The sequence below is a fragment of the Sminthopsis crassicaudata genome, chromosome 5 (assembly GCF_048593235.1).
Source record: "Sminthopsis crassicaudata isolate SCR6 chromosome 5, ASM4859323v1, whole genome shotgun sequence".
Classification (NCBI taxonomy): domain Eukaryota; kingdom Metazoa; phylum Chordata; class Mammalia; order Dasyuromorphia; family Dasyuridae; genus Sminthopsis; species Sminthopsis crassicaudata.
This window is the reverse complement of record NC_133621.1, coordinates 204,538,907-204,566,462: the sequence shown is the minus strand read 5'-3', so window position 1 is coordinate 204,566,462 and position 27,556 is coordinate 204,538,907. Positions and strand designations below refer to the sequence as shown.

At 31.8% G+C, this 27,556-nt stretch overlaps 1 protein-coding gene across 8 annotated transcripts in view; it reads left to right on the top strand.

The window, feature by feature from the left end:
- The window catches only part of CPSF6 (cleavage and polyadenylation specific factor 6), a 35,272-nt gene extending 22,644 nt beyond the window's left edge, over window positions 1-12,628 (top strand). For 3 of the 8 annotated variants that reach the window (XM_074269673.1, XM_074269668.1, XM_074269675.1), the window contains 4 exons: window positions 134-249; window positions 551-704; window positions 4,554-4,749; window positions 12,198-12,628. In XM_074269673.1, coding sequence (XP_074125774.1) covers window positions 134-249; window positions 551-704; window positions 4,554-4,743 — 460 coding nt within the window. In that variant the 3' untranslated portion in view covers window positions 4,744-4,749; window positions 12,198-12,628. Of the gene's footprint in view, window positions 1-133; window positions 250-550; window positions 705-4,553; window positions 4,750-4,833; window positions 7,098-12,197 lie in introns of those variants that run through there. The other 5 variants (XM_074269674.1, XM_074269672.1, XR_012482523.1 and 2 more) reach the window with 4 other exon arrangements.
- Window positions 12,629-27,556: the final 14,928 nt, after the last annotated feature.

The following is a 27,556-nucleotide window of genomic DNA, read 5'->3' as shown; positions in this document are numbered from 1 at the left end:
TTAAGGCTGAAAAATAGTAGCTAAAGTTTTTTTTTGGGAGGTGGGGTGGTTGTTTATTTGTTTAGAATGTTTAAAGTGGAAAGTATTTCCTCAATTGAAAGGTGCAATTTAAGGCTTATTTTAATTATTGCAGAGAAATGGATGCTGCAAGAACGCCATTAAGTGAAGCAGAGTTTGAAGAAATCATGAATAGAAACAGGGCTATTTCAAGCAGTGCCATTTCAAGAGCTGTGTCTGATGCCAGTGCTGGTTAGTATTTCCTGGTTGAAATTATCTTCATTCTTATCACATAGCAGTTCTTGAAAATCACCAGAAAAATTAGCTGTAGTGAGCAAATTATTCACCCAGGATGGTTTTTGATCTCTTTGTGGTTTTAAAAAACCAAAACGTATAATTAAAAACTCTTGGTCATTTTATAAATTAGTTGCTTTTGGAAAATTGTCATTTATAGATAGGGCTCTGCTATATGGGTTATATGGTATTTTTAAGCAAATAATGGAAAAATAAATTTTACCAGAATTTTATTTTCTAATACTTTCTTTTTTTTTAGGTGATTATGGGAGTGCTATTGAGACATTGGTAACTGCTATTTCCTTAATTAAACAATCCAAAGTATCTGCTGATGATCGTTGCAAAGTGCTTATTAGTTCCTTGCAGGATTGCCTTCATGGAATTGAGTCCAAATCATATGGTTCTGGATCAAGGTAAAACTTTCCTTTTTTAGTTCCATTTAAAATCACTAGTTTACATGTAGAAAAGTTACTGCAGTCATTTTTAAGATTTTAAATTTTGATTTTGCTTGAGATAAAAGGTGCAGCATTTCTTTCTGGAATCGTGTGTCCTAAGAGAGAATTTGGCTGAACCTTTAATATTACTGTGGAAAGAATCTAAGTTTTAGCTTCAGGGTCCTTGGGTTTTCTCATTTAGCTCTTTACCCTCTGTATGAGTTTGAGCAAAATGGTTATTTACCTTCTTTCAGTCAAGGCTTCTTCCTCTATGGGTCTTGAATCTTAAAATCCACTAATGCCAATTAAGAGCCTGCTTTTTAATGCCAGGTGATCTGAGATATGCCTATAAATGTGGTTATATGCATGTTGTTTTCTTTATTAGACAAGGAGCTCTTTGAAATCAGGGACAGAGATTTCCTCCTTTTCTTCCTTCCTTCCCTCCTTTTCCTCTCCTCTCCTCTTTCCTTCTTTTCTTTTTCTCTTTCCTTTCCTTTTCTCTCCTCTTTCCTATCCTTTTCCTTTCCCTCCCCTTTCTCCCCTTCCCCACCTCTCTCTTTTCTTCTCCTCCCTTTTTCTTCTCTCCCTTCCCCTCAATCCCTACTTTCCCCAAGACTTAGCAATGGTCCTGGTATGTAGTAAGTGTTTTAACAAATTTTTTTTTAACTGTTACATTTGATGTCCAGTGTAGAAATTCTCATTTTGGAGGAAAGTGAGTTTTGTGAATTAAAGCACATTAAAGTTTTTTATGTGTGCCTATGGCAACAGATGAAGAAAGAACTATTACCAGTTCACATGAGTGTGTTCTCTTTAGCTTTTCGTGTTCAAGAAAGAGTTTCTTTCTTGATAGGATTCTTAATGGTTAAAAGTTTGCTTGTTGATTTGATTTCTTTGAGGGAAGGAAAATAGAACTATATATTGCTGCCCTTTCTGGAAAAGAAACAATCCTACTATAGAAATGCTAATGTTATATATATCTCTGGCATATAGCAGTCCTAATTGTAAGTCAAAAGCTTAACCACACACAATGGACCTTTAGTTGGGAATTAGAAAGACTAAAAAGGAACATGAGAATATGCACTGCTAATTTGTTTTTCTCATTCCCTCAGAAAGTCAATCTGTTCTTGGTCTTCAATTGTAACATTTCTATAATAAGTAAATTTTGCCAAAAATAATCTTAATATTTCTTTTATTTACAGATTCTATAGAAGTTTAGTTGTCAAAATTTAGTGGAAATTGTAGTCCTCAATTATAAAATGTTTAGAAAGTATGATTTACCTTACTTTTGATAATATAGTAGAAAAGTTCTAGAAGTTTTAACCTCTAGGATAAAAAGTATTTTAATATTAATCTTGATTAATGTACTGAATAGTAAAACTGCCATCTTTCAGAAGTTTTAAAGAGAACACATTTTGGATACCATGTAAACTGCAAAGCAGAAGCCACTGACTCCTGTTTTTACTGTAGCATAAGCATTGTGTTAGTTGTAGTAGTATTGTCAGTAATGGAGTCAGTTGTAAAGTGCACGGAAGCAATGTGATCTAGTGGCCCAAGATTATTTGGAGTCTAAAACAACTGGGTTTAAATCCCCCCATTGTTAATTTATTGTCTGATTTTTGTTCTGTCATCTAAAGCTTCAAATTTCTTATTTCTAATGTAAGGTTATTATATTTAGTAAAGAGATCTACACCAAAGGAAATTAATAAGGTTTAAATAAGGTAATAAATGTAAAATGTTTTGCAAATATAATGTTTTGTGCACTTTGAGAGTTGGTTGCCTATAGATAAAAGCTTTAGGCCTAGAATCAGAAAGACCAGAGTTTAAATTCAGTCTTAAATACTTAATAGCTGTGTAATCCTGTCTGCCTCATAATAATAGCACCTGCTCTTCAGGATTGATGATATTATTGATATATAGATATAGATAGATATATAATGTAATAATTATAATAATAAATGAGATAATAATTATAAAGTACTTAACACAGTGCCTGGTATTTTGTAAGTGCTATATAAATGTTAGCTATTATCCTTTTTGTTTTATCAGACCTTAAAATAGCTGATTTGAAATTAACTTTTACTTTTTATTTTTCTGCCATTTCTGTATTTATTACTACCCTTTGATCAAGTGGGATAAAACACTAACATTATTCACTGTAATGGGCAGAGAAGAGGAAGAAAGACTTCATATAAGCCCCCAATATTGAGCCTTTACAAAATCATAGCAACTGACCCATATCTTTAAAGTTTCTCAGAATACTCTAGGGTTTCATTGACTAGCAACAACCTTGAGAAGTGGACCTAACAAGTATTAGCCATATTATAGAGAGGAAATTGAGGCTTGTATAGCTTAGATGCTTTGTTTGTGCTCATCAGCACTAAACTTGGATTTTTAAAAAATCATTCTGACTCCATGTCCACCATTTTATCTTTGGTAGCATAAGGTATCTGCAGTAAATGGAAAATTGACTAAATGGGAAAAAAATAATCACAAAAAAGAAAGAGGATGAGATTAGAAACAACAAAATATTTCCAAAGATGTTTTCCTTTTGTTTTTGGAACATAATTTATCCTATATATGTGACTTAGAACCATGGAACTTGAGAGAGAAATGTTTAATGGTCATCTAGTTTAGCCCTTCATAAGGAGATGAAACTAGAACTTTAAGAAGTTAAGTAATCTCTCAGCCCAAAATCATCTCTGGAAATTATGATTAGGATTTAGTAATATTTATTATCTGATGTAGGTAATCTCTCACATTCCTTCCTGCTTTAAGATTTTGTGCCTCTTTATCCAACTCTTATAAAGAACAACTAGGTGATACAGGGAATAGAGCATTGGGCTTGAAATCAGAGAGACTCATCTTCCCAAATTCAAATCTGACATCAGACACTTAACTTGCTTCATGACACTGGGCAAGTCTATTAACCCTATTTGCTTCAGTATCCTTATCTGTAATGTCAGCTAGACAAAGAAATGACTAATCACTCCAGTATCTTTGCCAAGAAAACTTCAAAAGTGGTTACAAAGAGTCAGAAACATTGAAACAACAGCAAAATCCAACTTTTTTGAACTTAACACTCATCTAAAGATTATGAAGTTATCTACATACTCCTTAGACCATTTGAAAATCTCTTACCTAGATTAGTTTCAAAAATTACTATCTTTGTAGGTAGTGCTAAAAGAGCATTGTTTCTTTGTGCATGTGCATGCATGTTTTCTCATGAAGTGCTTTTGATATCTTTTCATGTATTTCTGATTCATTTTTGAACCAACAGATATGCAATTTATAAAATCTTTTTCCTCCATGTCATTAATGTACAAATTTTGTCTTATATTAATAGTTGATTTTAGAATCTTTGGTTTGTTATTTGCGCCAGAACAGTTTGATCAGAGATGCTTTAGAATGAAAGGGAGAACCCTCTTAGACTTTAATTATAAGGAATATTTATTGGAAGAGTGAATGTTCCAGGTTTCTATTAAACTCTTGATAATCCAAATCCTTTGTCTCTTTAATAGAATCGGTACTGTACTTGAGCCAAATATAATTCTTAATATTTGCTGAATTGATTTATTGGTAATTTGTGTTAAAGATTGTGTAGCATGTTGCCTTACTGTTTGTATAGCTTACTTCATGATATGACATTACTAAAAATATAATCTTACTTTGTTCTTGGTGATACAAGGAAAAGGACAGGACAAGATAGACAAAAAAACCTTTCAAACACAGTTTAGATCTTCTTTCTGGAAGATTGTTTACTCTGAGATATATGTTTAGTTTTTTTAGAGACTTGGTTAAGAAGAGTATTAATCCAGTAATTTCTTTTAGAAGACGTGAACGATCAAGAGAGAGGGACCACAGTAGATCCAGAGAAAAGAGCAGACGTCACAAATCCCGTAGTAGAGATCGTCATGATGATTATTATAGAGAGAGAAGCAGAGAACGAGAAAGACATCGGGATCGTGACCGAGACCGTGATAGAGAACGTGATAGAGAGCGAGAATATCGCCACCGTTAAGAGAAGGTGGGTATTGCTGGTTCCTTCTGTATGTCAGTGTCTGTAGTAGTATTAACATTAAATATAACTCCAAGGCTATTGTTTATACAGTAAATACCTACATATTAAATGGTCCCGCTACATGTGCAGGATTTGTTCTTCAGGAAACACACAAGACAATAATGCCAGGTAAGCAATTCAGGTAAAAATCCATATTTCCTCTCCTCCCTCCTTTTAAATATTCTGTACTGCATGAACATGTTAATTTGTATGATATGTGATTGATTCTTTTTTAGGGAAAAGAGGAAGATATCTTAACTACTTTAATCTAATCAAGAGGGCTCATTCTCCATTACTAAAGTCTGAAATTTGTTGTCCCCGAATCATTTTCATAGTTTTCATTTGCAATAAATTATAAAAAATTGTTTGAAATTTCCTACATGATTATATGTATACACTAGATTTTCTTTTAAAAGATTTTGTCCCCATAATTGTTACTGTCTATCATGGGTAAACATATACTTTTGTATTATTATTAGTTTGAGGATCAGCAAATGGTTACATTAAGATTAAGATGCTTTTTGATATGAAGTATACAATTTTACGATCGCAAAACTTGTTTGAATCATAACAAGATATTTCATAATGCAAAATTTAAAAAAAGACTACTGATTTGTTTAGGATGTCAGTAGATAACAAAACTTTTAAAAATTGAAGGTCCTTATTTAATAGTTTGAGATAAAGCCTTGGCCAGAAATCAATTTGCTTCAATGTGTCATTCATAAGCCATAACCATTGCTTGTCTTTATCTTTTTTCTGTACTTTAAAACAATTTCTTCTGTATGTGTTAATATTAATAGAAGAAATGTCTCTGTATAATTCATTTTCATGTACAATTTGATTTTATATTTGTAAATAGCATTCATAACATGAGAAGTGGGGAAAGGTATTACATGGCTTATGCATGTGACATAAAGGTTACTTTTTTGTTATCAATAGCATATTTGCCCTTATGTTGACGGTTGATCCATATTTAATTAAACTAAGCCCTTTCATATCTAGGGCTACCCTTTAATAGTAACTTGGTGTAACTAGAAAATTTAATCACCATTTTCTTGATGGGGGTATCATTTGAAATGTTCAAGTTTCAAATTTTATCCTGTATAGACAGCAAGAATAGATTTTTTTTTTTTAAGCACCTCAGATAGTTTTCGAATTTTAAAATAAATAATTCATGAATTATACTGCTCTGTAGAAAGTAACCAATTTAAATTGAGTAGTGGTTACATATTTTCATCAACACATTAATGGTTATAAATTTTGCCTAATTTTAAGGTTTTTCCTTTACCTTTTAGTTTAATAATTACTGAAGATTCCGTTTTTCATGAATTCATTATGTATGTGTATATCTAATAGTCAAAACAACCCCTTTAAGGGGAGAAAAACAATTTACCAAGAGTTAAAAAAATATATATATATATAAATCTCATATAGAGAGAGAAATTATAAAACTTTTGATATGGTTAGGAATTGAATGTTATAGCATTTTTAAAGAGTCTGTATCTTAAGAAATATGACTATTTTTGCCCCAAGTTTGAGAACTTGCCAAATTGACCAGGAAAAATCCCACTATTTACTTTGCCAAGAAATTATTGAAGTAAATTGTGATGATCATATGGCTTGTTATCCTTAATGATTTGAGTTTTGTCGATCTCATTTCAAGAATCATATTAATAACCACATATTTCATTTATGCTCAGCTAGAGGTTCTGTGTTTTAATTGCTTATTTAGACTTTGTCAGTGAACATCAACAAGCTTCTAGTTAATGAAAGTTTAGCAATAATAAAACTTGAACACTGTTAGGACTTAATTCTTAAATTTGTTGATCCTCATTTTAGAGGCCTTGTGCCTGGTTACTTCTCTTTGTTCTTAAATATATGTTTAAAGACATTTTGAAAATATACATTTGTTTGGGCAAAAATTACTGACATGTAAAAGCCATTGTAAATTTCAAATACTTTGATATTACATTCCAACGTTCATCACCTAGGTATTTGATAATGAGTTAAATTATATTCAGCAATTAACTATGGACTGGCAAGATGTTATTGAGATCTTTTTCTTATGATGTATCATACCAAAATTCCTTCATTTTATTTTTGTATATTAATCCAAACTGAGTTGTAATATGTGCCTTCATCTAAGGAAAAAAATTGCTTATGAATTTCTGAAATATTGTGCTTTTTTGCTGTACCAACATTATTGATTACGGATGTAAAATTCAATTAAAAGGTTGTGGAGCAGAATAAAATATTTCAACTAAAGAATCTTAGAAAGCAAAATTAAAAAAAAAAAACAAATCTTAATGATAGAAGTGAATGTTGACCCACTAAAAAGCGGTGTACTGCTGACCCGCTTTTGAAGCTTTTAAATTCATGAATCATCTTGAGCTTTCTTGTAAGACTTTAGGTATGTTTAATGGATCCATAGAAGTCTGAAAGCCAAATGAATGTCAGTGAAAAATTATGTATGCAAATAAAAAAACAATGGAATTTTTATGAAAGTGACACAATTGATACAAAAACAGGCACGTTCTTAATTGTTAATTTGATGAATGTCAACAAGTTGTTATTTGTGTGTCCCATCTTAATTTTTTGTGTGTTCAAACTGTTGGTAACATGTTAAGTACATTCACTCATTTCTTAAAATTGTGTAAATATTTTTTATAAAGCTTAATATTTTGAGGGGAAAACCTCTAATATTGTAAATTTCGGTATGTAACTGCATTGTGCTTCATTTTTTTTGTAATTTCTTCATCAATATTCTCAAACCATTCTAAGCAAAATATAAGTAGTATAGTGTTTCCTTAATATAGTTTATTTTAAAATGAGTTGTTATTAATAGTCTAAGCTTCCCTTTCTTTTCTGGATGTGAATTTCCTTTATCTTCATAAGAGAAAGTATAGTGGGTGGTTTAATTTTTTCTTTTGTCCCTATTCATTTCCTTGGAAACCTCAGAAGTGATTAGCTTTATCAAGTTGAAAAAAATTGAACTATTGATATATTTTCCTCTTAAAAGATAATTAAAACGAAATTTGACCTGAAAGTCTTGTTTCAAAAAGAAAAGAATTAAAACCTGAATGTGTGGTTTGAGCAATTTTCAGCCCTATTATACTCTAATAATTCAATTAATTCACATTATTAATTGGGAATATGGGGTCACTCTAAGCTGGGATGAATTTTCTGTATTTTATTTGTACTAGATGTGAGAAACAATCATGTTTTAAACAAGATTATGGATTGTAGTTTATTTTATATGATCCGTGCTTTTGCTTTCTAACAGTAAAAATGCTGATGACAAATCTGAATTATTCTGGCATTAAATGCTAATTTGAGCTTCATGTGCTCGAGTAGTAATTATTGATGTCAAATTCTGACTGATCTTTCCTTTTCCTTCCATTGATCTGAATCAGTCTAAGTTTTATCTCCATTTCAGTAAATGTTCACATATTAAATGCTACATTTATAAGTACATTATAGGGGATAGAGCATTTAGACTTTGAGTCATGAAGATTTACTAGTGCTATGACTTTGAGCAAGGCACTTTTAACCCCATGGGGAATCTGTTTCCATATATGGATCTCTAAGGTGCCTTCTAGTTATAAATTTATGATCTTAGATTTTTTGGTTGTTATTGTTTGTTTGTTTCTTAGTATTTAGACCAGATGATTTTAAAAGTTTTTCCTGCTATAATATTCTTTATGGACCCATACTTGTACAAAATTGCTAAGAATATAACATCATAGTAGAAAACTAAAAGTCCAGAAAATAGCTATAGAATAAGTTTGAAAAGAATTTAGGGAAAAAACAACAACACCAACACCCTGGTGGTTAATGGGGGGGGGGGGGTTGAAGCAAATATTTTTGTATGCTTTGTTAAAATTTCATATTTGGTACTTTAAATTTTAAATTGTATTCAATATTTTTAAAGCAATTACAATATATAAAGCACTCTGCCAAACATTACAAACTGCATAATCTAAGCCTATGTTTTTATCCTCTCAGTGTTTTACTTTTTATGGTACATGCTTTTGGTTCATTAAAGTAAAAGTTCTGACCAATAATGATTAAAAGTATATCTTTTTGTAATATTCTTAAATTTAGGGACTTATAGATATCTTTGTACATTATTTGTAAAATGGTTGCATGAAAGTATTGTAAATATTTTGCTTATGGTGGTTTGAGAATAAGTATAATTTTATTTTAAAATTCATTGAGTTTCCTGTTTTTATACTATTTCTCAGTGACTGGGTTGCTGCATCTCACCTTCATTTCAATGTGAAACTTACTTTCACTGTTTAGTTTGTAAACTAGACTATGTAGTTTTGTTTGAATGAATGTTTCAAATCAACATTGAATGAATAATTAGTTGATACTATTCAGAAAACCTAATATTCAGTATAAAAGTTTGTTTTCATAACCTGAAAGCTTGCCTGAAGGGTAGCACATTTTAAATTTACACAGTAGTTCTTAGTCAGTTGGGGAAGAGGGAGAGATTACATGTAATGAGCCTTATTTGGGTATTCAAATTGACTTAGAATATGGTTAGAATGCCAAAAAATTAGTCTGCTGCCATTGTGAGGCAATATAGAATACCAAGCTGTAACTTAAAAATAAAGGAGGTAAGTATTATTCAAGGGCCAAAAGGGAAAAAATCTTTAAATTGTTCTGTTTTAATAGTGGAATCTATACTTTTTTGTATACATCTACAATAAACAGAGAATTTTTTGTGTAGTATATGTTAATGTATTAATGTAAGAATTTAGACCTACATTCCTTTTTTATTTAGGATGTAAATAACAATATAAGTACCCATTGTTTGGTGCCCTTATCTCTGGTGCCTTTTCTCCTAGGGAAAAGGTTTAGTCATAAAAGAAAGTTTTGATTCTATTGAAAGTCCACCACTAAAATGCTTTTCTTTTTTTTTTGCCTTACCAAAATCTTGTTAGCCTTATGAAATTGCCTTACTTGTTTAAATCTGATGGATTTGTTGAGACTTTTTTAAACCGAAACATTCATGATTTTTAAAATGACATTGTTAAATTGTTGTGATTTTCATTACCAAAAATGTTAATGAATCTTGTTTCTTTGTGCATGGACTTTAAAATACTTGTTCATTTCCATTTACAAACTTCTCTTATTGATTGATGAATTCCAAATTTTTCCAATGGTTTTTAATATTATAACTGCTGTCATCCTAGCTTTTGTAGACCATTAGTGACAGAGTTATCATGCATAGCATAGTCATTACCTAGAAGACAATAAGATTCCTAAAAGCACGGACATAGAAAATATTTGGAATCTGTGCTCTTTTATAATTCTTTGTTCATGTAGATGTCTACTTATGAAAAACTGTTGAATGAGTTAATGGAAAACATTTGTAATTTATTTATAAGTTGGCTTTCTTCTGAGATATTGTGAAATTTGTATTTCTAAGTGACTAATAAATATGTGAAGTGTTTAGAAACAAGTATTAAAAATTATATTGGAATGTTCCCATAATTTTTATGTTCTGTATGATTTTTTTAAGGGTTCAAGTTGGGTTTTAAAAAAACTTTTTTTTTTTTTTTTAAACAAGATGATGAAACAATCCTGTTTTATAAATAGAAATTTGTGCTATACATTTTAAAGGCCTTCCCAGAAAAGTTAAGAAATAATATGTTTAAAAACTGAACAGTATAAATGTATGTGATAGTGTTTTGTGTGTGGAGGGGTACTAAATATTTTCTCTTCGATGTTATAGTTCCTGCAACTCCCAAAATTTATTTTTGTTATTTAACATGTTATTATATCTAAACATTTGCTTTATCTTTTTACTTTGCATTGCATTCCTTTAATGTTTTCTCTATCCAAGAATATGCAATGTGAAGAATGGGGGGGGGGCAGAGAAAATCAAACTACAATTTTGGATTTAATTCAGAATTAATAGCTCTCTCAAAAGTTCAATAATTAGAAATACAATAAAATAAAACAGAAATTCTTTAGTATGTTTTTTTCAGTTTGAATATAAAATCTTCAAAAATAATTCTGAGGATTTGGGAATTAGCTTAGAGAAGAAAGTAATAGAGTAGTTTTCAAGTTTCAACCCCTCTACACACAAACACGTCTATATTTCTATAGTCAGACTCATCATCATCATCATCATCATCAAATGTTTATTCAGTGCTAGCTGTATGGAACGCACTGCACTGGGAGGCGAAAGATGAGATACTAATCCTTACCTGTAAGATCTTCCAAATTAGTTGGGAAGATTAAAAAAACAACCTATTTATGAAACTTCTCAATAAAGATCAGGGATTCTTAATCCATTTTGTATGTTAATAGTAAGTTTAAGTTTTGACTTGAGGAAATTCCACACAGCAGAGTATTTCAAAACAAAGACTACCTTTTTTATCATCAAGTATGTCTTACAATTACTTAAACTTTCTTCACTATTGAAGGAGTCCTTACAAGAACTTTTGAATGGTCTTTTATGGAATTATCTTTTAAATATCTGGTGTTAAAATTACAAATTATAATTGTTACTGGAAAAAAATTGCTTTTAGTACTTATGAAGTTGTTGGATGTTTAAATTGTGATTACTTGAAATATGCAAATTATGTAATGGATTATTATTAACTTTTAAATTTTATCATTATGCCATTATTTGTGAGCTTTTAGAGTCAATAATTTGAAGTAAACATTGTAGATTTTTTTAAAATTAAATCATGTCTTATTTTTAGCCAGTAATGCTGGTTTAGAAATTTGGGTGGAATGGGGTGGAAATTCAAGTAAATGTTTTCCATTTGTATTATGTCTAAAAATTTGTATTTAGATGTCACCCTATTTAGTTATATTGCCCATTTTGATCTCTACCTACTTACACTTTTTGTAACATGGAGCAGCATATGATTTATGATTACAGATATTCTTCCTGTATGTTATTAAATAAATATAACTAAGATGTAAAGAATCATTTTATTTTCGTTTCAGCTTTTTAATTGTTAAATGAATTAATTTAGAATTGGTTATATGGGTGGATGAAATATACAGTCAAATCATCCAAGCACTCATTCATTTATTTTTGTAGTATGCCTTCTTTAGGAAAAGATCTAAATGTTTCCATCATCACAGAGAGACAGTAGCTGCTTTGTAATTGGTGCATATGTTTTTTTAAGCCACTAAAATTTCATTTAGATGGGGAAGGAGAAAGAATGTAATATGGGTCAAAAATGTAAGAGGTGAGATGATTTGTTTATTTGAGCTTCTCTGCCAATAGACAAACAGCTACTGTTTCCATATTGCTTATTTTGTGTTAGATTACATGATGGTGAAGTAGATGCACGACTTGTGTCTGTATAGTTAAGCCAACATTTTTTCTGTGTATTATGGGGAATAGCAAAATACATCATCACAATTTTGACATACATTTACAGCTGAAGGAAGAGGAACACCATGCAAGACAAGAAACATTCTTCATGGGGGAAAATGACGCTTGTCCAGCAGTTTGCTTCTTGTGATTGAACTGAACCTGTAAGGATTCATGGATAAAATGAACAGGAATAGATCTGAATAAAGCAAATCTGCATAAATGGTAACCAGTAGCTCTACTTTTACTTTTTATGTTGCTTAACTGTTTTATTTGAAGGAAACCTGTGTGATTTAAAAGTTATAGCTTTTGCAACTTTATTACTGGTTATATACATTTGGCCATTATAATGTGCAAGCAATTGGAAAAAAAAAAGTCAAGTAAATGCTTGTTTTTTATAGTAGTTTGTTCTTGTTAAAATGTTCATATGATAATGTCTGTAAACAGCACCACTTTGATTACAATAGATGTAGTGTTGTAATAAACTGTTTAATGGGGCTGATGTGTAAAGCTGTTCAAGTTATTTGATGTTTACACCTCAGGGAAAGTCTTGTGTTCAGCAATATTTGAAGATAATGTTATTATGACAACATTTATACTGTCCTTTAAAAAAAAAAAAAAAAGCATCGCAATAGTTTTTGGATATGCATCAACCTAATCTTGCGTTCAGTGGATTAAACATACTAATTAAGTGTCTCTTGCACTTGATTTTGATATTAGAATAGGTAATTACATGGAGTATTTAATATTTCTATATCCTGCTTTTCTAGCTATTTTTACCTAGTTGGCTTGTGAATTTACTAAATGGTATGTAAAATTGTAAAACTGCAGTTTGACTAACATTGTGATCCAAGTAATCCAGTCTATGTTAGGTGTCAAAAATCTTTGGGTTCAACATCTTAGTAAAATCTGTATTATCTGCCATGGTATGCAACTTAATTATAACACGAATGTATAAAGGAACATTTAATTGTAAACCATTAGCATTGAAGAAATATCTTGGCAATTGAGGTGCTGCCATTGTTTGCAGATTATATCTGAAAAGGTGCTTTTGGTGTATTTTGAAGCCATAGAGAGTATGTATAGCTGTGCAGCAGATAAGTGAGAGTAAAGAGAGCCTTGGTTTTGATTTTTCAAATAATATGGATTTTTCACGAACATCTTTTCTTAAGATACTAGATTTTATTTTCACCTTTTTCTGTTAATATGTATATCCTCCCTTTATTTAAAAAAAAAATACATCTTTGCATTCATGCAGCCTGTTGGTTCATGCTACAAAATTCATCATCTGAGATTTTTAAATGCAAGCCTACTTAAAAAAAATGTTTATATGACTAAGGTATGTTTTTAAAGCAACTGGCTTTGCATGACCTATCAGTTTTGGGAAAATGACCAAAAAATGACCTTTGTTCATTCAGCATTAACAGAATGTCACTTTAATTAGATTTTTGTTTACGAAAATCATTCCCTAGAATATAGTATAAGTCACTAACAATTCATCCAGAAATGTCTTTTCCTCAACATGCCTGAGTATTGGCTTTTGTTTTTAGCATAAATTTTAAAGCCTCAGGGGCTCAATTTAAAAGAGGGACCCTCTCCAATGACACAGATTTTAGATAGTTTTTACCAAGAACTTGTGTAATGTGCAGCTGCAAACCACTGGCTTTGATTCTTTAACATCGAATCATTTCCTCCCAAATCGCCTTTTATTTTGGGAAATTGTCCAAATATTTTTAAAAAGAGTTTTTTGGTGACTGGAATGTTCATGCATGGGATCATTGATGTTTGTCAAAATTTTGCTATCAGAAGTAATTTTTATATGTTGCTTTAATTTTGTTTAAAGTGATGCTTCCTTTTTAAAAAATGTAACTTGGAAGTTGTATTAAGGTTTTGTGATTTTTATTTTCCTAGTTTGTGCATAGGAGTTTCAAATAGTTTTGATGTTTCTTTGTTAAAATATCATTCAAAATACACAATGGGAATTGATATTCAATATATACATACCTATTGCAAGGGAAGTAGTTAATATTAAGAGGACAACTCACAGGTAAGTTAAAGTGTCCATAAGAATAGAATTTTGTCTTAATGTTAAATGAAATCAGAAAGATCAAGACATTTTACAAGCATTTATGTGGAAAATTATCCATATTTTAGACTTTATTATAACCTGTTCAGCAAGAAAGCTTTGCTAATATACTACCAGTTTTCATCCCCACTTTCACTTAATATGACCTCTGTGCTGTGGGCAGAGTGTACCAAAACTTGTTTCAGAATTGCTGATTCATTAAGTAATTGTTGCTGGAAAGAAGTCCAATTTAGTTTACAGTTGAATTGTGTCAGTTGACTCCTTTACTACCTAATTTTTCATGAATGTATAGGATGAATTTACCCTCCTTAATGTTCCCTCCATTTCCCTCTCAAACCTATTTATGACCTAGTCAAATTATTTTATCAACTCGTGATGTTACTGAAAACTGTTTTCTTGTTTTTGCATTATTTTTTTAAAAAATCCAAAGAGGTCAGCCCTTTTTTAGACACCAAAAAGAAAAATATTCCAGAGCCTTTCATTGTTTCTTGATTCATAATTGTAAAGAATGTGGTTTCAAGCTTTAGTTTAATTTGAAAATAATAGTACTTGTTAATCTTAAATAGAATGCTTTTGGCCATTTTCATTACTGTTGTAGCATCTGGATGGTATCTTATTGCATAAATGTGGTGAAATTTTCAGGTTTTTTTTTTTTTTTTCCCCAATGTCATCAAATTGCAAATGCTTGTTGGCTTGTGGAATTTGGTCAAGTAAAATATGTGTCAAAGGGTAACATTCATTTATATTTGTATTCCATTCTGTGTCCTTTTAACGAAGGTGGTTCTTAATTAATTGAAATTCTGAGAACCATTCAAAAAAAGATATGTGAAATAACTAAGATTATTATTTTTAATTAGTCTCCTGTGGAGAATGTTTCTTTACTTGTCATTAAAGGTCAGTTATTTCTGAATAAATGTGGAGGCTTTAATAGAAAGCTGCACAATCTTATATCATGAAAGTGGGATGTTCAAAGGGGAAAGCTTCTCTTCTCTATCCCCACTGTATTTAATGTGCCAATAATCTAAAAACACATCATTTTACAAGAAAAGATGCTGCTGATAGGCCTTTCTGTTGAGAGTACTTTCAACATTTTGGCTGTCATACAAATGATCATTACATTTTCTGTACTTTGTAAGATAAGAGGTGTTTTTTGGTTTTGGTTTTTTTTTTTGTTTTTTTTTTCTGTTTAAGCTCCAGCTTAAGTTATTTAAAGAGGACATTTGTGTTGTGATTTCATTTTTTGACACTACATTGTTGATGTTCTCACAGGTTTAAGAAGACTGTATTTTAAAAATTGGTTTTAATGACTAGTTGCATCCCTACATCCTCTGTAAATGTTTTTCCCAGTTGTATGTGGATAACTACAGACATATATGTTGTATATATTTGCCATTTATGGTAAAAGTATATGTAGTGATTTTTCAGAAAGAATTTCTGATTTCCTATTCTTACAATAATGTATTTCTTTGTCACCTTTTCAAAATAATGCCTTTAAAATTTTTTTTATACAAATTGACTCTTGGAAGCCTTAGACTAGTTTCTTATAAAATGAACATTATAAAAACAAATTGAGTAAATTGAGATGTGGCCTTAAGTATAACATTTATGTTTCTGATGTAAAACATCTGACATAGACCAAGTGAAATATTCATTGTGAAAAGTTCAGAATATCTTAAAGTGGTAGAAAAAATGAAGAAACAATTTTGTCTGGGCTTCTAGGAGGAAATTCTTATACTTGTCTTTCCTAGCATTGGGAAGAAGCAACGTGGATTTTTATGAATATTGAAAATATTCAGGTAATTGTGTTATACTTATCCTACTTGGATTGATTTAGTGTTTGTCTTAACCATTGTTTCTTATTTAGACCTTTGGGTGGTTGATGTTTGCTATTTCAATGTGCAACACTTGAAACTGCTTCTTTTTTCTATGTGGGAAATGTATACTTGGTATAGACTGAGAATACTAGAATTATTTCCTACTCCACTGGGCATGTGAAAGGAAATCTTTAGAAATCTGACTTCTGGTAGAACCGATTTGAATGAAGTCACAAAAGTTCCCCAAAAAGTCCATTTTTATTGTATTAAATAAGACCAAGTTTTCCACATGGATATATCATATAGTTCCACTTTGAATTGATGTCTTATTGTTAAGTGTTTTATAAATAGATAGATGCCTGCAGTTAGTATAAAGGATGTTTTTGAACACTGGTTTTTATTGTCACATTGTTGCTGCATAACACTCTGGCGTTCCATGTTACATGATTTGAAAATATTTTGAAAATAATAATGGTAAATCATTTTGCTTGATGATGTGTTTCAAGGAAAAACTATAGTACTCAGGTGGTAAATAAAGGAAGAGAGGATTCTCTGTAGTAAATAATCATTTTAAGGAATACATCTACCATTGATGACTAGCCTTAAAAGTTACTTGTTTATCATTATATTGTCACCTTGGCCCAGGTTGTATAGAAAACTGATAGTGGTACTGTACAACCATATCAAATTTTAGTGTGATTTCTGTTAGAAGTCCCTTGACAAAAAATTGTACCCCATGTAACCAGTGTCTATTTGAATTCCTGAATAAGAGTTTGTAAATAATAATACCAGCAGGCCAAAGAAAGTCATACATCTTTAGCTATTGAATATATGGTGACTTCATAAGATGTCTGTGCAAAGGTAAGGTGGTATTTGATAAAATGGACATCGTTTTAATGTCCTGTCCAGGTGAACTAGACTTTCAGATTAGCTTCTTCAAAATCTCATTCCATTTTTTAAAAAAGTGTTTGTAGTTGGAATTTTGTGTTAATGTCCACTTTCCATCTTTACTTTTCTTTCTTTTGCATTTAGGTGACTGTTCAGCAGTTTGCTATATGGCCTTTGTTGGCCTTAAACTGCAGTAGTAACAAGCATGGTATTTATCTTGTATTGAAAAAATAAAATACAGTTTTGATAAATACTTTGCAGTCTGTCCTTTTTAGTTTTTCTTGTAACATTTTATAAAGTCATAAACCATACACTATTGGCATTGCATAGTAAAACTAATAAGTAAGATTATATACTGTATCAGAAATGACTATTTCATACTAGGAAGGTGTGATTTTCTCCTGTGCTAATACCGAAGGCCATTTGGTGTAGTAGCTTATCGGGATTAGGAGTCGGGATACTTAAGTTTTTCTAGTCCTTGACTTAATACTAGTGAATTTGAATATGAATTTGAAAATCATAATATTCTGTACCATTCATAGTTCCATTATTTTTTTGACCAAAGTAATTATATGGGGAGAAATTGTAAACTCAGTTTATTCTGTTTTAATAAGCAAACACACTGTTATTTTTTGATGTCTGTGAAAATCTTTTAAAAATTCAAATTATAAGTATTGTTTCAGTAAGCTTTTTTTTTTTTCTGAGTCAACTTGGAATAAAAACTGGAATTAGACTCATAAAATCCTCTTCCCCTGCACCAGATTTATTTGTACTTGATCCTTTGTATAAGAACTAAATACTTAATGAATCCAGATGAATTTTTGTAAAGGCTGTTGTTTGATCAGAGGTTGGGAAAAAAAAAATCTCCAGAACAAGTAGCCATATGCCAGGCTTTTTGACAGAGTTTATAGTAGTTTGCTATTCTTTGTTTTCTCAGCAGTTTGCTACTCCCATTCACTCCGAGAATTCACTACCTTTATTCTTTGTTCATATATAGAGCTAGTTACATGGTTTGTTTGACAATTGCCTTATAAATTACTAAAAGGTGAAAAGTCTTTTAATAAATTAATTCAAGCTCCCATCTCAGGAATACTGAGGATTTTTCATAAATTATTTATTTCCTCAATCTCAAAACCCAATTCTGCTGTTGCTGGACAGATTAACATATTAACACCAACATATGTATTGACTATTAGTAAGTTACTTCTTTGACCTCCAAAAGTAATGAAAGGGAAGTTGTCTGCTATAATCTTTCACCAACAAATACAACTTCTGACTTCTCCAAAACATTGGAATCACAGGTCACGATTTTTTTCTCATGTTGTCTGAAATCTTCAGTTCCCTTCAAAAAATTCCTCACATTTAAGTTAGGAATAACTATAGGTAAGGCTTACTCAGTGGTTAATCCCAGAAGGACAATTTGACCTTGGTTCTCATGAACTATTTCTTCAGAGTTGATGCTTAAACTCTTTCTTCTTTACTCATTCTCTTGGAGGCAGATAACTTGTCTTTGACAGCCTTTTTATTCATGACAGCTAGCTCTTATCCTCCTGGTACAGTTATTTATTGCTTCCCAATATTATTTCCTCTTAGAAATGCAATAATTGTTCAAAGTTATTTTGAGAGAATATTTAAATTAGGATTATATTTTTATATAGTACTTCTGTTTTTATATTAGACTCATCAGTACAACTAGAATCTATATAACTGTAAGTCAGGTGCACCATTGTGCTTTTTGTTCAAGTGAGAAATCCAGTGATTATGAGTTTTTGAAAGGAATTAGTAAAGTTACTTGTTAACTTTAGGTGCATATCCATAGATGGGAGAAAATTTGAAGAGGAGAGCTAAATGTATGCGTTTCAATGGATTATAAAACCATTATAACAGTATTTTTAGAAATATTTAAAAACAGCATCAAGATGCTACAGTAGCAGTAGCAAAAGGTCTAGATTAGCCAGGTAACCTTTAATTTTTCTCTCTTTATTTTGAAAACATTAGATGTTCATTATGTGGTTCTTTAGTAAGTATATTTGAGCCTATCTTTTAAGACAATAAGATATCTGTCAGTAGGATGTTGGATTGAATTTGTACAGAAACTCCTGTAAAAGTAGTCTTTTTTTAAAAATCAATCCCTAATAGTGTGGGTTTTTTTGTTTGTTTAAGAAAAGAAATTTGATAATTAAGGATTCTTAATAGGTCTTGTTAAGGTTTTATTGTGATATTTAAATGATGAAAGTACTGTTAGGAGAGTGTTAGGAGGCAGTGAGGGGAAAACAATGGATTTGGTGGTCAGAGGCCAAAGGTGAAAAAAATCTTCTTATCACTTGTGTAACTTTGGACAATCCAAAATATGAAAAAGGTAATTTAAAAGCAGGTCTCTCTCTCTGGATCTTCAGATTCAAGGTCCTTTAACTTCTGTGATTGTTACTCAATATAGTACTTATTTTTAGGAGCAATTCAACTTTTGTTACTTGAGGAAATTTGGAGTTTTTAAACCTTAAAAAGTCATTGTGAGGTGAACTTATATCTCTTCTATATGTTTTCACTCTGGTAGCCTCTGCCATAGGTAGTGATTATTACAAAAACATTTCTTTAAAACCTAAATTCCACAATAACTAAAACTGGGTTTAAAAAATTGATTTAAACATTGGAAATGGTTTTGTAATCATGGAAAGAAACAAGATAAGCAATTTAGCTATATTATGTTTTCCCCTCTACTGGATGATTTCTGATACTTTGTATATAATTGGCTAGTTTGTACATAATGGCATTAATACTTGTTTTTTCATAATTGGATTTTTTTCCTTTGTTTAAGCCTTCTCGAATAAACTTAAATTCTTTCAGTTGTTTATGCCTCACTTTTCAAAAGGAGATTTTTTTTGTACTAAAATGTAAGTAGGATGTTTTTACAACTTAAGGTCTATAGACCAGCAGTTGTTAGCAAATCATACTGGTTAGCATTTTGTTATTAAGCAAAAAGTTGTCTGCATGTTTAATTGATTCCTGGCCCCTCTCCTGTTCTCTGAGTTATCAGAATACAGAAGGGCTTCCCAAAAGGGGATTTTTCTTATCCCTGATATGATTGGAGCTATGGCCACTAATAGTTAATTTTTAAAACTGGCTTTTTGAACAGGGGGACATTTAATATAAAATCTTTTTGCTTCCATAAAAATAAGACAATAAATTATGTTTACATGGCAAGAAATGGATTTTACATCCCTTATTTAGACTTGACTCTCTTTCTAGAATATCTGGACATCTTCACTTTTTGCTGTTGAACTGCCAAATCAGTGACCTTTAAACCTGAGTCTCTACATTTTATCAAATCTGGAAATATAAAAGATATCCATAGGCCTGATCCTAATAGTAATTTTCTTGAGAGCGTTATGCTATTTTGTTTCTGACCAGGGCTAGTTTGCCACTCTAGAGAGGCAATTAAGGCCTACCTCCTTAGAGCTCACCGTATTGATGTTGAACTTCATGAGGATTCTCTTAGTGTGGAATTTCCATATTGAGAATTGCCTATCTCAGCTTTCCTCCTAGTTGGGATCACAAGTTTTCATTGTGTACTTTATAGGTCCAATTCAGTTCAGCCTATATGAGATAACTTGATAACAGATTGGAATTTAGCCTAACAGGATTAGCAAAGTAATTGTTACATAGTAAGTACAAATAATGTGGAAAGATTACTTCGGTTATGAGAGAAGTGAAAGAATGTTATAAAAAGTGCATACAGAAGATGAGTAGAGAGGGAAGTATTCAAGGACAATAATGCAGTGTGGTTCAGGAGTAGCCTGAGTATTAGACTGCTTCAGATTGTTGGGTGGCAAAGGAGTGACTTTGGCTTAGGAGAAAACAGAACTTTTGAATAAAGCTGTGATATGATATATACATGGGGTTTTATTGTTATGGGAGTGCTTAAAAAGTTAATTTTTAATAAAGGAGTAAGAGGTAGATTGATTAGCATTTTGCAATGATGCATTTAAGTGGTGAGATTAGACTGGAAGAAATTTGAGTGAGATGTAGGATAGACAAGGATCAAAGATAAGATTACAAAAATGGTAAATGATATATATGGGGACAATTGAAGTTAGAAGATCAAGTTTAGAATCTTTATGGTTTTAGATTGTTGAGTGAGCAGGATCTATTAACCAATTTAATATTTTTCATTCTTTTAAATGTTTTTTCTCCAGGAATGTTTTAATGTTAGGAAAATTATAAACAAGCAGAAAGAAGATACCAATAGATTTGGGAAAAGGATTGAAACAGTCTAATCCTCACTTCCTTTCCATAATATAGTAAACTGTCTAAAAGAGAATAGGGAGATTAGATTAGGTTAGCATCTGCAATTAATTTTATAGTATCTGCTGAAATTATTAGAAACTTTGAAAAAGATTAGAGATAATCACTTTAAATCAATTTATTATAGTTCTAGAAGTATTTAGAAAGCAGTAATCAAAATAGGCAAAGGGGGAAAATGACTTTTTTGCAATTAGGTTTGAGAGAAATAGAAGCAAAAGATTATTCAATACATTAAATTCGGTAAACAATATAAAATAACACTCTTCTTTCCCCAGCAGTCAGCAGGAAGTGATGGGGGGGGGGGGGAAACACATTTATAATCATGTATAAAATGTCTACTACAGCTATTAAGACACAGGGATTATAAATATAACTTTAAAAGTAACAAAAATTGTTCATGGTTGACTTGTGATAATGTAATTATTACAACATGATGAACAGTACTACTTTTAAATGGTTTTGCAAGCTTATTGAGGAACTAAGCTAGATTTTCTAAGTAATAATTTATGGAACCAGACAAAGTAACAACAGAGTTCATCATAGTTAAGAAAGAACCACCTACCAACATAATTGATCCTCAAAACTGTTTGGTATTGGTGAAACCAGAAAAATATCAGTAAAATATTTAGTTAAACAAGATCCAAAAGCTATCAAACATAGTATTTAATAAACTCAAATATACACAAGTATTGGGCAAAAACTATTGGGGAAAATAGAAAACAATCAGATTGACCAACATCTTGCACCATGTAACAACATAGGTTTAGATATGTGATCTAGGTTTAAAAGATAATATAATTACAGAAGAGACGATTCACAATAGATAGTTCTTAATCTCTAGATAGAAGTGACATTTTGATTATAGAAAACTGAAAAAATTAGTCTTGGGGGGGGAAACCCTTGCATCAAGCTCTGATAAGATCTCATATATACACACATACACACACACACAAGTCACGTAGTATAGTGTTTGGGCTGGCTTTCTGGAGGACCTCAGGATCAGCCTTGATCTTAGTGCAGGACTAAGGACAGACACCAAGAGCCTGGTCAAAGATAGAATGTCTATCTTCTGGTCCTCCTTAGCCCTTATATACCTTATTGTAATTACAGCATACTGATTGTGTGAACTTACATCACCATACTAAGTACTCAGTATGTGTATGTGTGTGTGTGTATATATATATATATATATATATATATATATATATATATATATATATATATATATATATATATATATATATATATATATATATATAAAGTAGAGAACCATTATCTTATCAATTCTACTGAATTAACATTTTATTTCAAGTATACTTCTCCAAAGTTCTTGCCCTATGCAACTTAGAACTGCAGATTAAAGCAATGATGAAATTCCACTTCACATCCATCAAATTGGCCACTATGACAGAAAAGGGAGGATATCAATTTTGAGGCCTGTGAGAAGAAAAGCAGTATAAAAAAAAAAACCCATTAAGTGCTTATTTTATGTCAGGTATTATGCTAAAGCACAGGATATAAAGGAAAGGCAAAGACAGTCCCTATTCCTTAGAAGGTCACAGTTAAGACATTAAATGGTTGCAAATAATATGCTAGATAAATTGGAGGTATTCAAAAGCATTAACATTGAAAAAATTGGGAAAGATATAATTGTAAAAGGACACTTGTAGGATATTTGTCAACTGAGATGAGGGAGAGATGGGAAATAGTAAAAATAACCTAGTTGGGAAAAATAATCTAGTATATTATTAGATTACAGGGTAGGGGGAGGTGAGTAAGGTGAAAGAATACTGCAAAGGATTTGGATAGCTAAGTATAATTTTATATTTGAAGTGAAAGGAAGCTGCCAGAGATGATGGAATAGGGGCAGAGATAAGGGTGCAGTTTGTGTATGTGTGGGGAACATAGTTGACTTTGTTATGGGGATGTACAAGAATATTGATGAAAGGGCAATTTGCTGGAGAAAACAGAATGGAATTGGAATCATTTGGCAAGGAGAGTGGCAGAAGGCATATCTTCGTTATGAGCAAAGTAGGGATGAAGATACTATGCTCGGTGAGTAGAGACTGGGGAAGAAAAAAACATGGGAGCTTTAAAGATTTAGAAGAGTTGCTGTAGTGTTAATATCATGGATGTAAAATTATTTACTTGTAGCAATAATGACCTGGTTTTGGTTATGTAACAAATTTTAGTGGACATTCAGCACACAGGATTTTTCTCCAGCTTCATTTGAGGGCACAAGGGTAGGAACGAAAGCAGCAGATGGTGAGAGTACCAATGGAGATCTGGCAGGGCAGGATTGGTAATACAGTCTTGGATAGGGAACTTAAGGACAGTGTAGAGTGAACTGGTTCACCAAGGAATTAAGGTGAGTGTAGTGTAAAAGAGAAGGGGCATTGGAAGGGCTAAGGAGTTATAGAATGGCAGATTGTAATCAGATAAGGGAATTTCACAGAGTCCATGAAAAAGAGCATGGGTCAATTGTAGATAATGGCAATTTCAAAGAGTGTGCCCTTAACATTCCACTGGTGGAAATATTAGTTGAATCATTCTTGAACACAGTTTGGCAATATGCCCTTACTAACCTGGGACTCATTTTGGACTCAGGGATGTCTCTGTAAACATATCCCAAAGAGTTCATATACAAGAAAAGATTCTACAATGCAGCAGTATTTTGTTGTAGGTAGTGAGACATCCAAAAAGAGATTAACAATAGGCTTTGGGAGTATTACTTGAAATGGATTGGTCAAAATGAACCATATTGATTTAGGGTTGAGGGGACAATCAGTTCCTTGAATTTAAATTGAGATTTCCTAGGGAGAGAACCATCCCTTGAAGAATGCTCCTAATTAAGGGATCAAAAAGAAGATAAGCAGAGGAGCCATTGAAAAGGTAAGATAATTTTGAAAAATGTGTGCTTAAAGCCTGGGAAGGACAGAATATGATGATAGGATTTAAATTATTGCAGAGATTTTAAGGGGAAATGAGGCCTAAAAGTCTTCTTGATTTGGCAACTAAAAGATTATTGGTAATATCTTAGATCTCATTTTGGTAGAGTGATGGGTCAGAAGCCAGATTGGAGAAGACCATAGAAGCATTAAATGTGGATAATTAAAAGAATATGATGAAAAAAAAAGAAATTACTTGGGGATTATTGTGGTATGAGCAAGTTAATTGGGAAAGATCCAATGGTCCCAAAATGAAAGTTATATAAAAGAAGGACTACTAGAAGAGGTGGAGAAAATGAGAACAAGGATACAGGACTAATATTCATAAACACCTCTTCCATAATCTGTTAAAGAAAATGGCTACTTATTCTGTTTTAATGTAGAGTGAGAAATGTCTTTCCATTAGAGAGATTAACCCAATTATTTTCAGTAAGATGGGAGGTAGAAGAAAAAGGTTTACAACAGATTGTGAATAATGAAAGGAAATCAATAAGCATAGAAAATTCAAAAATTCTTGTGATATAGGGACCTCCATCTAGCTATTTAGAACATCTTGGAGACCAGTGCAAACTCTTTAATTTTGAAAATGAAAAACCTAGAGTAAGAGGTAGTGAAGTTGTGGTTCATGCAGTCCCCATGCTGCAAGTGCTAGAAGTGAACTTTTCTGGATGCAGGCCAATGATGGAGAGCCAGTATGCTTTCTATTGTATCATGCTTTATTCCACGGTTATAGGTACTCTGATATGTGAAATTGATAAGTATCTGTAAGTCAAGCAAAGAATTCTAGTTTTGAATGCTGTATAATAATCAAAGATAACCTAACATTATTTATAGCGCCTTCATTTTAAAATATAAAGGATAAGAAAGGCAGAAGCTAACAAAGATAGTTAGATGAAGATTAAAGATAAAGATTAGCAAAGACTAATTTGATAGTGGAATATTTAATGCACTTTCCTTCCACCAATTTCTCTTAAGAAGGAAGGAAAATGCATTTTTTTTTTTTCCCCAGTTCTTCAGGACCATGATTCCTGGTCATTAGAATTAAAATAAGATTTGAACCTTTAAATGCAAACATTGGATATGCCTTTCAGTTGATGATACAGCTTATGTTACTGAAAATTTCCACATGAACATTGAGGTGGAAGCATTTTTCTAGGAAAGTGATCAATTGCAGAATCAGGATCATAGCTTTGTATGGGACTTTAAAGTTCATCTGATAGGACTCCCTTGAGTTACAAATTAAGAAACAGACTCCAGCAAAGTGACTTCACCAAGTAACACAACAAGTAGATCCAAAATACCATAAGACAACCATCTTTTTCTTGAAAATTCTGACTCAATATCTGAAATCCTGCTCAACTTGCTGTAATTCATTTAAATTTTTGAGAAGAGATATTAGGTAACTGGAAAGATAATTAAAATTAAAACGAGGAGACATTAGGTTATGTAAGCATATTAAGATAATTATGGGAGTTGATGAGCAAGCAAAATGACATGAAATCCAAGCAAGGGTAAGTGATGCTTTTAAATTTAGAGAAGAGGAAGAGGAGGGTAAAAAAGAAAATAAAGATTTTGATTCAAATGACTTGACAGATCCAACAGAAAGGAAGTAGAAGAGTTAAAGATAACTTAAAGTTTCAGCCAGGGTATAAACAGTAACCAATAAAATCAGGAGGCTTGTTTAGCAGACGATCATAAATACAGTTTTGGTATCTTCTGGGAAAGGCTATTAGATATGTCACTGATTACCTGCAAAGAAAGTTTCGGGAATGTGATGAATTTAGAGTATGATTTGATAATGATGGGGGAAAGAAGAGAAAGATAACTTCAGAAAGTAGGATTGAGGGGAGGGTTAAAGGTGAATCTGAACGTTAATAAAGGGAGAATGTCAATTAAGAGATATTAAAGATGATGGAACAAGATCCTAAATGTAGTGGAAGAAAGTTAATAGGGCACAATTGGAAGGGTTAGTTTAGATTTGCCTATGAGTACGAAATCTTTCCTTTGAAGCTAGAGGGAAAGAGAAAGAAAACAGATTTTGTGGGGTGGGGTAAGTAGTTTCAATCTCACAAATGAATAATTGGTCATATAAAATGGGTATGTGTGGGGAAAAGTTGCTTGTATGAAGAATGCTTTTAAACAGCAAATGGGGGAGGGCAAAATAGGATAGGGCATTAATAGAAGCTTAAGTAATTTTCTTGCAACAGTGAGACTTTTTTTTTCCTACTTCCCTCTTCCTCTGCAGTAATATTAAGAACATCATTTTCCTTTGCTTTGGCTATATGTCATTTAGCTTGCTCTTCTCATTAGCTCTCATTAATCTAATGATTACTCTACTTATCAAATCTACTTATCAACTAACTTCAGTTTATTCACTCCATCTTTTCACTCTGCTGCCTAGATACTGTTCTGACCCCATCACTACCCAGGTGAGGTCTAATATAGATTTGCTGTGAAATCAGCAATAAATAATTCTTGATTTCTCTAGCAGCACTTAATGACTGGAATAGATTGGAGGAGAAAGTGATGAGGGTTACTAAAACTTTGAAGATAAGCAAAACAAAATGAAAATCCTGCAGATTAGAAATACCAGAGTAGGAAACATAGCTAATCAACATAGCCCCTAAAAGTGGTGAAACACATGTCTTAGAAGTGGTTAAACAAGTAGATCTGCTTTCTGATGCATTGCCCTCCTTAAAACTAGAGTAAGAGTTCAGTCTCTACACAGCTTTCACATTCCCTATTTTCTGATCACTAACTCCTCAAGCAAAGGAATTTGCTTGCATTCCAATCATCATAGGCCACAAAAATGAAAGGATGGGGAATAGGCCTATATTTTTCTCTAATACAGGAAACTCCTGAATAAGGAAATTTCTCATACTACAAGTTGACATCTGTTCTGCAACTTAACATTTAAAAGAATTTCTAGAGGGAAGATTAAGTGACTTGCCATGCATTATACAAGTACATGTCGGAGATAAGACTAATACTGGATGAGTACCTTAGACTGCAATTACATATATATCTAGGAAAAGAGATGTGCAAATTAAGAAATTACCTAGAGTGGTCCTCAAACTTTTTAAATATGGGGCCAGTTCACTGTCCCTCAGACTGTGGGAGGGCCCGACTATAGTAAAAACAAAAGTTCACACTCTGTCTCCACCCCTCAGTCCATTTGCCATAAGCCTCCCAGCCCCATAAATGTCCTCAGCAGGTATCTGGCCCTCCCGTCGTAGTTTGAGAACCCCTGATCTAGATTAAATAAATGTGAACAAAAAATACTTAGGAGGGGATACATATGCTAAAAAAAAAAAAAAAAAGCAAACAACTTTTTTATTAAGCATTTGACAAATGTTAACCAACATAAACATTTCATATAGCTTGAGTT